The sequence below is a fragment of the Colossoma macropomum genome, unplaced genomic scaffold, assembly GCF_904425465.1.
Source record: "Colossoma macropomum unplaced genomic scaffold, Colossoma_macropomum, whole genome shotgun sequence".
Taxonomy (NCBI): Eukaryota; Metazoa; Chordata; class Actinopteri; order Characiformes; family Serrasalmidae; genus Colossoma; species Colossoma macropomum.
In genome coordinates this window covers 25385710-25395751 of record NW_023494787.1, presented here as the reverse complement: position 1 = coordinate 25395751, position 10042 = coordinate 25385710, and the positions used below count along the sequence as shown (strand labels likewise).

Genomic DNA, 10042 nt, shown 5'->3' with positions numbered 1-10042 from the left:
GCTCCGCTTCGTTTTGTAACTGTCGCCATGGAGACGCAGCCAGACGGCGCCACTTAAAGGAGCCACAGTGTAAAAACTGGTAGCGTTTTTGTGATTTTATTTCTGAAAGATTTACATGCTTCATTTTAAAACTTTTTTTCCAACAGTGGTCCTTTAATAAATATGACTTCTCTTACAATAAAGTGAAACGATTTTCTGCAACCAAAGAACAGAGAAATTAAACTGTAAATCATTCCTGTTGACAATTTATTGAACTGATTTACTGATTTACAAATACTAGAAAAATTAAACTGTGATAAGACAAAACAAATCTAAGACAAACGCTTTATAATAGACTTGTAATTTATAAGGATTTCCTTCACCAGATATTGTAAACCCTCTCATCATGTTTCTCTGTAAAGATGTGAAGTGCTGCAACTTCAACACGAGTGTAAACATGTTTAAGTTGCCAAACACAAGCAATGACTTATATTGAGTCTATTAGATTCCTATAATTAATACAAGATTTGTTGTTTGAGTGCATTTTTGCAGCTTTGCCAAAACCCCACAAACCATTACGTTCACAAAGCAGCTGTCTACTTTCCACGCCAGTGCAGGCCATTCAGAACAATGTTGCTTTAACAAGGTATTTTATATGGAGAAGAAAAAATATTGGATTGAAGATTAATTTAGACGTGTTCCTTAATTCCTAGCTCTAAATCTGAGTAGATTCTTTAGCTGCAAATTCAAAAATTTTAGAGGCAAATCTCTTTAGTGAGGATTAAAAACATGCAAATGTGTGTTGATTCTATGGCATATACTCTTCAAAAAAGACTCTCTTCAAGTGTTCTTTAGTAAAGAAATGGTTCTACATAGAACCATGGACACTCAAAGAACCTTTCACATGATTAAAGGGTTCTTTGCATCATGAAAAGGTTCTTCAGATTGATGGAGAATGTGCTGTAGATGGTTCTATATGAAACCTTTTCGAAAATGGTTCCATTTAGCACCCACAAGGATTCTTCTATTGTTACGTCAAGCTTGTAACAATAGAAGAACTCTTTCAGGTGCTATAAAGAACCCTTTTCAAAAAGGTTCTATATAGAACCGTCATATTCATGCACAATTTCCATCTATCTGAAGAAACCTTTCATGATGCAAAAAACCCTTTAAACATACAGGGGGTTCTTTAAGCGTTCATGGTTCTATATAGAACCATTTTCTTTACTAAACAACCCATGAAGAACCATCTTTTTCAGAGTGTAGGAAAGCACTGTTCTTTCCTCAAAGAAGCAATATGCATGAGGCCTTTATCTAATGGGTACAGACAGATTTAAGCAGGCTCACAATATAACAAAAATCTGAAATCATGGTTAGTTAAAGCTACATAAATGACAAAGAAAGAGCCTGACAGCAATGTCACACACCCATTCCTCACTAAAACCCCAGAGGGATATTAAAGAGTCTCTGCATCAGATTCCTAAACATTAGAGTTCTGTATCCATAATAGGCTTCCAGTAGAGAGCAAAGGGATCAGGAACTGGATGACAGAGGGCTGGTCATGTAGAGAAAGCACAGTTCTGAGTCCAATGGTAGCATTATTTAGGAGGAGTGTAGGAACCGGTTGAAGGCATTGTAGGCAGACTCCAGGTCAAACAGCATCTGGCGAACCTGAGAGTCATCCAGCTCGTCAGAGGCAGACATGCTGCTCAGAGTGGTCAACCTGTGGATGGAAACAGCCAGGGGGAAATATGGAACGCAGGTGTAGAAAAATTAGACAAATGTACATGTTTATGTACAATACCACTGATCAACGAAAAAGAAGAACAAAACCTTATATGAAAAATATATACATCTATTTCTACTAGCCCAGGGGTCGGCAACCCAAATGTTAAGAAGAGCCATGTTGTCCTTTCAACAAAAATCAAACCACCTTAGGAGCCACAACATTTTATATCCATTTTATTGAAGTAACATTTTACCATCGTGGCTGTAAATATGTCTCAGTATGTGCTAATGTACTACTATAGGCTACATTAGCTTATTTACTTACTTACTTTGCTCTGCTTTAAGCTTTAGCTCAGCTATAGCAGCTTTTCTCGCATCTCTGGCAGGAAATTTTTCCAGCAAAACTAGAATAGTTTCTTGTAAAATGTCTCTCAATGTTTGACTTTTTACAATGCTGAAGTCAGATCCTCATTTGCCAGGTTCTATTTTTTTTCCCGTTCCACCTAAAACTGCACCTGAGGTGTGAAAATGTTGCTAAGTCCTGCACGATTAAAGGTGGAATGGGAAAATTCAATCAAGAAGCTTTGTTTGACAGTTTCTTGCTGCATACTATAAACATATCAGGAAAGTAGTTGAGTGCTTATAAATGCAAATAAGTCAATTTGTCTCCAAATTATGTTAGTCTTAACTATACTTTAAAGGTCGGCGAATTAGCAGTTATACATTAACTCCAGCGTTTAAGACCATTTATTGTTAAAACTGTCAGAATGATCAGCAGAGCTTTATTTCACCGCAAAAGAGGATTATTTTCACTTAAAATCTAATTCTGCTGTGGATCCGCAACAGGGCAGTAAAAGAGCCACATGTGGCCGACCCCTGTACTAGCCTTTCTCTTATAGCTTATTTGCAGGAAAATCCTTCCTTACCAGAGGTTGACCTTATCCTTGGCCTCTGAATCTGGTGGCATGTTGCTCATCCTGTTCATGGTCTCCATTAGCTCCCTAAGATCTGGCTGGATCTAAAATAGACACATATGAATAATCAAACTCACGTCTGATTACTTGTCTTTTTCAAGGGGTCACCTAGTCCAAATCCACTAACGAAACTGTAATTAAGTAGCCTTTAACTTTAAATACCTCATCCATGGCTCGAATCTCCAGTCTTAGTTTGTCCATCACTGTGATGAAAAGCTAGAGGAAGCAGAACAATAGAATAATAATTTAATTTTACAGCACTGTCAGGGGCCAACACATGCAATGACCTAAAATTAACAAATAAAACTTAATATTAATAAAGCTTTTTAAAATGGCAGTTCAAAAGCAGAAAGTATACAGAATCAGCTTGCCATGTATTATAATCTCTTTATGGTGCCTCTGTCTTGTGCGGTTATTTATGTTTTGACAGGGCTTAATGTCAGTCTCTTCTAGTAACATAGAGCACTGAGATGAATTACACTTTGGCACTGAATACGGGCCACAAATTGCAAAGTTAAATAAATAAACAAATAAATAAATAAATCTGCTAAATGGAACTGCTGGAACTACTCAACTGCGTTCATTCTATGGCATTCATCCAAGCAGAACCATTGACTGCAGGATATACTGCCAAATCTCTAATAAGCTAAAGATACCCACAGATACGATATCTGCAATGCAGCGATTCAGGTTGCCTTTGTCATCCTTTATAGTAATGGGGCGGTCTTCTTTGATTCTCTCCATTGCCAGTGGACAGTCAAGCTGCAACAATGGGGAGGGATAATAATCTCGTTGGTTAGTTTACACAAACATTGAGGCTGTTTACCTTGCATTGACATGCATTTACAGTAAATAGACTGTGGACTGTGTTCAAATCATATTTGGCCATATTTTAAATAGATGATGGAATCATTCTTGTGTATTAAAAGGAGCATCCTGGGCTACTAAGCCAGGACAAGGCCTACTTATGAGCAAAGACTGGTCGAGGCTCACCACTTACCAAAATACGCATTAGCAAATAATCCAACAGTTTAAGAACAATGCTCAAACAATCACAAGGATTTTAGGTATTTCATTCTCTACAGTACATAATATTCCCAAAAGACTCAGTGAAGTGCATAAAGCGCAAGGCTAAAAACCGAATGCCTGTGACTTTCAATCCCTCAGACAGCACTGCATTAAATACTGGCATGCTTCTGTAACTGGCATCACTCCATGAGCTTGGGAACACTTTAACTAAGTATTGTCAATAAACACCGTTTGTCACTGCATTCACAGATGCAAGGTAAGACTGTACTCTACAGCAGAAATCATGTCAACAACGTTCTGAAACACCGTTTTCATATAAAACAGACTGATGCACAGTGAAAACATCTATTGTGGTCTGATGAGTCAAACTTTCATATAATGGATGTCGTTCTCCAGGCTGAAGAAAGAAAGGATCATCCAAACTGATATCAGCTTAGAGTTCAACAGTGAGGGTCTGTCATGGTATGGAGGTGTATTAGTGCCCATGGCATGGGTAACTTGCACATCTGTCAAGGCACCATTAATGCTGATGGATATACACATATTTTAGGGCAACATCTGCTGCCATCTATAAGATGTCTTTTTTCAGGGATGTCCATGTTTATTTCATGACAACACCAAGCCATATTTTGCATGTGTTGCAACAGTATGGCTGCCTAATCGGAGACTGCAGGTGCTAAACTGGCCTGCCTGCAGTCCAGACCTGTCTCCTACTGAAAACATGCATGCATTATAAAAGGCTCCATACAGTTGCACAGCTTAAGACTTGTATAATGGAAGAAAGACAAAAAATTCAGCTTTCAAAACTAGATCAATTGGTGTCCTCTGAATGCTTTTTAAGTGCTGTTAAAAGGAAACATTGTAAACAGTGGTAAACATGCCTCTGTCCCAAAATTTGGAGCATAATGCAGACATTAAATATCATGTTTTTGTACGATTTTCAATTTAATGATCATTGCTTTCTTTGTTTTATTAGCATTTGTTTCAGCTTTTTAGACTTAAGACTTGTGTCTTAGACACATGTTCAGATATGATATGGATATAAGCATGTAATGCAAGGTGTAAACAAGCCCAACAATCATTACCTTAACTATAACATTTTAGAATGATTTACTGTAGCATTACTATTGACGACTATGTCATATCAAGAGAGAAATGTAATACTTTCAATACCATGTTTAAAGTACAAAAACCATCTACACTGTAGTGCACATCTGATTTAAAAACAGCAACTGTGAAGTGCAAATACCTACCCGGTATTTCCTACAAAAGTCATCAATGGAGCCAACGTCTGATGCCTGGACCTGTTTGAAAGCAGCCTTATACTGGACAAGCAATCTTGAGCAGGCACCTGTGTATCTGAAAGAAAGAGAGACCTGTTTCGAAGGACTTGCCCATCGTGAAGTGACTTAACATCAACTTACAGAAATACTTACTCATTGGGTGTTACACAGTCCTTGATGTAAGCTTTCTCTAAGGCTTGGAGCGTCTTTACCACAGCAAACAATTCTGCCATGTTGTCATACCTTTAACACAGCCAATGTAAGACAAATTACAATGAAGAAATCAAATGTCTGAAGCTGCAGCAGTGTTTAACACATAGAATCAAAACAGAATGTTCATTTTATAATCTATAAGATTCTTAAAATAACAAGACAAAGAATGCTACTTACTTTTCTCTTTCTCTTGCATTTTTATAAAGCTTCACCTCCTACAAAACAGCACATACAAAAACAAGTTAACTTAAACCATGCAGTAAATTAAATTTCATTACTAGTGAATTTTACAGACCAGCTCTTACCTCGTATAATTCCGGCTTATTGGCTGGAGCTTGACATTATTGCAGTAAGGGGAAATGGATAAAGCAAGAGAGAAAATGTGATCAGTGCAACAAGCTGGAAGAAAAGCATTTTGACATCCTTGTGGAACGAAGAAGTTGCTTTTCCACTTACCACCTCCCATCCCTCCTGAAGCAGGTATTCCGTGGAACATGGTGCCAATCCCAACTTTATTATCTACACCTACACACAAAAAGTCATGTGCAAAGATTAAGAACAGGTGGGAGAAAAACACTTTATTGCCATATGAAGCTGAAGTCAGCACTCTATACGAATTTCTCCATTCCACCTTAAACAGTGCAGCAGATACATTCTGGCGCCTGAGAGTCAGCTGAGGCTCCAGAATGTAACTACTGCACCATTATAGGTGGAACGGGAAAATCCGAACAAGAAGCTGGCGAATAGGGAGCTGACGTCATCTTCGTCAAGTCATACAGTCACTAGAGTTACAGTGACAACACAGCACCTATTATGAAAAAAACAGGTCGACAGCTGAATTAATGATCGCCAAAGAGTGGACGGAGTTTTCACATATCGTTGTTGCTGTTATCAGTAGCGTTATCTTTCTACCGGACTTTCAGGAAACACGCAGCACAACACGACTCAGGATTACGGAAATGCATTGTTGTTTGGGCCGAAACAACCGTGTTGAGCCGGCTAAGAAAAAACAAAGTAAATAAAAACTAACTGTGTGTATTTCGCAGCGTGTCGGTGGGCGTTGGGGGCATTTCTGATGGAAACTTAATGAAACCGGTCGCTGTAAAAAATGTGGGCAACGACAACAGCAAACTAGCACAGCAATTAGCCTCTCACCGATTCTTGAGACTCAAACTCATTCACGACTTACAAACAACTTAAATTCTGTTACTTACAAATATTTCGACGCTTTAATAACCACACAGCTGTATAATCCCAGGGTCAGACCACTACCGCTGAGGATAAACTGATGGGAAAATAAACAAAGCACCACAGAACGCAGCTCCTCACCCCGACCTGTGTTTACGTCAGTGCTCGTCGCCGACGCGCTACGTCACATCCAGTCATTTCAAGGGAGGGGCGTGTTGTCTGGTTGCCATGCACAGAGAAAGTCCCCGTCGTCATTCTTTTTGCACGGTATGCTCGCAGTTTATTTACACACTTATTCATTTACACATAACAGCACATTTACATTTACACATTTGCACACCTTTATTCAGAGGGGCATCCAGGACAGCTGTTTTCCACACCAACTTCTCCCCCATTAAAAGGTTTCAATAAAATCATCTATCACAGTCAGTTCTAGACATAACGAACGACATTACATCAGATGCACATCTACTCATTGCCATAAATTGTCTTTGCTAAAGAAGTAAAAGTAAAATAATTGTAAATGTCTGGCATAATGCATTATTATTATTATTATTAATAATAATAATAATAATAATAATAATAATAATTGGATATTGAATAAATTATTTAATATTTTGTTTTGCTCTACAGATTCAGTTTGGCATTAACCTGTATTTGTGTGGAATGTACACCGCATTGGAAATATTTGGCAACCCAACAACCCCCAAACAAATCCTGTGCGCGGGAAAGTTAACACCATTCATAAGGAGTACATCAACAACTGAACAGCAAAACTAGCTTAAACTTAATCTACGCAGTTAGACGGTAGAGCAGTGTGCGAATGTGTAATAACACTATTTCTCTGACTGTCCGTTTTAGCTAATGTATGACCGTCAGTTGACCCTGCCAGCTCGCATCAGCTAACTAAATAACTAGATTAACTTCTGTAGCGTCGACTGTTCACATAGTTAGCCAGCTATTTAGCGTTGGTTCGGGTATTTGGTGTCGTTAGCTGAATAGATAAGAAAAGGTTTATTTTAATCTGTTTAACCTCTTTTCGGACGCAGTGCAGCGTTAGCTAAAGTGTGAACATGAAAACCACTAAGAAAAAGACGGCTAAACTCATCCAGGCAGGAGCTTCAGAGGAATGCGGAGTTTGGCTCGACGCCGCTGAATTAAGAGCAAAGAAGCAGCAGGTGAGTCTCATACTGTTCAGGTTTACGTTAACTTACAAAGGAAGAAGCTATTGTAACCGTTTGTCTTAATAATATGCAGAATTTGATGGTAAGATACTTCATGGTGTAATATGTGTCCCTTACAGCTACTATAGACTGAACCCTTGCTGTGTATTTCCTGGTATCGAGTTGATTGAAGGCTTTATAGTTATTGGCCCATATTCATTTCAGAGCTGATCTGGGGTCAGCTTACATCTTTTATGTACCACTGAAGAATTACATTAACTGATGAGACCTGATCTTAGATCACCTTTCATCTTTAAATATGGGTCATGATTTACTTTTGTTGTGAAGTACTTATTGTACTTCACACTGTAGTTATGAGGATGTTATGAGATACCTATGTGTATGTTCTTTAATGCCTAAAATGTCCTGTAAGTCTGATGTTTTAAAATGACTTTACGAATCACAGAAACGACTGACACGGCCAATATCCAAAGTACTGAATCCACTGGCTCGGTCGGGTGGTTACAGCATGGCAGTAGCATTGAGCTTCACCCAGACCAAGATGAACATGCCTGCCACCAAGCAGAGCACCATATCGGCATTCTTTCTACCGCAGAGTAAAATGAGTAAAGGTAAGAAAACACTGAAGAATGTAGCTTTTTCTGTTGCGTCTCTAGTGATATGTACTTAGGTACTATAGTTGGTTTGAATGCTTTTGACTGAACAGAATCATTTCTTTCCCCCAGACACAGAAGAACATAGTTCTTCTCTTCCCTCAGAGATTTCCTCTACCCCGCTTCTTGAGCCACATATGGGGACCAAACGAAAGCGTGCAACGACAACAGAATTGCAGGAAACAAATAATGTGACCAGTCACACCTCTCAGGTACACCCACCGGAGATTGATGCAGATTTAGAGAGAGAGTCAGTTGAAATCTGTAAAGACCAGAAAAAAGAGCAGCATTTTTTCCGTTTGATGTGGGGATATCAGTCCGAGGAACATGAGCCAGCAGAAAAGAGAAGACCTCCTGAAGATGTGACTTTTGTAAATGGAACAGAAACACAAAAGGAAAGCAGTCAAGCCACGTTTCACAGATGTAGGACAATGTATGAGAGTCAGGATATCCCTGAAACTTTGCTTTACAGTGTTCAGGTACAGCAGGATTCTCATTGTAATCAGTTACATAGGAGCAGTTTTAGAACGAACAGTAGTGGTTCTTCAGCTTTTCTTTCTACAGAGGATTTACAGTGTCAGGAAAACCTAAGGGCCTGTGCTGTAATGCACAAGAACACTAGTAATCAGAGGCCTGTTTTGACTACAAGATCAAGCACAGAGAAACAACACACAGCAAAGCATACCCCAAATCCTCATAAAGAGCTGGAGATTTCTGAGCAGAAGCATCATTATACTCAGAGGTCACATGTGAAGAGAAAGGATAAAGAAAATTTTGGACCCACATCACCCACACGTTACACTGACGTTTCACCTGTTAACCGGCTGCTGTCTCCCAGCCCAGCCAAGCGCTATTCAAATTTTGAAAAGCCAAGTGTCTTTCAAAAGGTGAAGCTTTATCAGTCACCTAAGAAGTCAGCCAAGGAGTCTTTAGAGAATGAGCAAGACTCTTTTGCCATGTTATTCACTCAAGACTCAGAAGGTTTTCGGGTGATTGCCAATCGCAACCAAAAGATTAGATGTGCACTGAAGGACCGAACCAACTCAACTGAAGACAGAGAAAACTGGAACCTACCACCTGTAATGTCTCTGGAAATGGAGGAGGACTCACAGGTAGAGCCAGAGGTGCTTTTCACACAGGACTCGCAGGGAAACATGGTCATCAAACACTAGTGTTATTGTACTGGAATGGTATAAGCAGATGTATGTGATAATGCTGTGGAAAGATGTTTTAACTGTACTCACTTTTGTTTGAACAGCAGTTAACAAACATTTGTGCATATGAGTATCATCAGAGGGCTAGACGGTAATTTAAGGTTTTAGCAAACCGAGTCATGGGAAGGGCAAAAATATTACCTATAACGAGATTCAGAATGTTCTCAGGATTTTAATGAAATTCACACCTTTCACCTTTACCCATTTTGAAATCTGAAATCTCACTAATTGAATACATATTAAATGATTCTGTACTGGAGTCCGTTCAGGAAGCAGCTCTTTTTGTATCCAAAAAAGTTATTTGTAATTATTTTTAATTTTGTGCTGGTGAATTTTCTTATTTGTTTGCTCTTTTGTTTGTGTAGAAGTTTGTATGTGCAGGTGCTGCTAAGGATGCTTACTGATAATAAGACTGTTTTCTCTGTGGTCTGAGACTTGAAACACAACAACCAAACTCAAAAGAACCAACTGCTTTTTACCACTAGATGGCAGTCTTTCTAAAAACATTGCCTCTGTCAGGAGAATTTTCCTGATCCAGTTTTAATCTAGGCAAAGCGCTTCTTTGTTTATATAATCTGGCTGTACACAACAATAAAA

General features: G+C 38.8%; 2 protein-coding genes across 2 annotated transcripts; one reads left to right on the top strand and one right to left on the bottom strand.

The window, feature by feature from the left end:
- Positions 1-1140: 1140 nt before the first annotated feature.
- On the bottom strand, positions 1141-6566 carry vps28 (VPS28 subunit of ESCRT-I). Its single transcript, XM_036566637.1, has 10 exons — positions 6421-6566; positions 5663-5731; positions 5512-5540; positions 5384-5421; positions 5147-5236; positions 4964-5069; positions 3342-3443; positions 2844-2897; positions 2634-2725; positions 1141-1702 (listed from the first exon to the last, which is right to left on the bottom strand). The coding sequence occupies exons 2-10, from the start codon at positions 5700-5702 to the stop codon at positions 1582-1584; spliced, it is 672 nt and encodes a 223-aa protein (XP_036422530.1). The 5' UTR covers positions 5703-5731; positions 6421-6566; the 3' UTR covers positions 1141-1581.
- A 559-nt stretch (positions 6567-7125) lies between these two features.
- Positions 7126-9901, top strand: LOC118805066. The gene is made up of 3 exons (XM_036565671.1): positions 7126-7572; positions 8024-8189; positions 8304-9901. Exons 1-3 carry the CDS (start codon positions 7468-7470, stop codon positions 9401-9403), a joined length of 1371 nt encoding a protein of 456 aa, XP_036421564.1. The 5' UTR covers positions 7126-7467; the 3' UTR covers positions 9404-9901.
- The last annotated feature ends 141 nt before the right edge of the window (positions 9902-10042 follow it).

Excerpts from the sequence above, each read along its gene's own strand:
- vps28 (XM_036566637.1), bottom strand. The coding sequence starts at position 5,702 with ATGTTCCACGGAATACCTGCTTCAGGAGGGATGGGAGGTG. Across the intron at positions 5,070-5,146 it reads GACTGTGTAACACCCAATGA|ATACACAGGTGCCTGCTCAA; the intron begins GTAAGTATTTCT and ends TCTTTCTTTCAG. Across the intron at positions 3,444-4,963 it reads ACTTTTGTAGGAAATACCGG|CTTGACTGTCCACTGGCAAT; the intron begins GTAGGTATTTGC and ends CCATTGTTGCAG.
- LOC118805066 (XM_036565671.1), top strand. The coding sequence starts at position 7,468 with ATGAAAACCACTAAGAAAAAGACGGCTAAACTCATCCAGGCAGGAGCT. Across the intron at positions 7,573-8,023 it reads TAAGAGCAAAGAAGCAGCAG|AAACGACTGACACGGCCAAT; the intron begins GTGAGTCTCATA and ends TACGAATCACAG. Across the intron at positions 8,190-8,303 it reads GCAGAGTAAAATGAGTAAAG|ACACAGAAGAACATAGTTCT; the intron begins GTAAGAAAACAC and ends TCTTTCCCCCAG.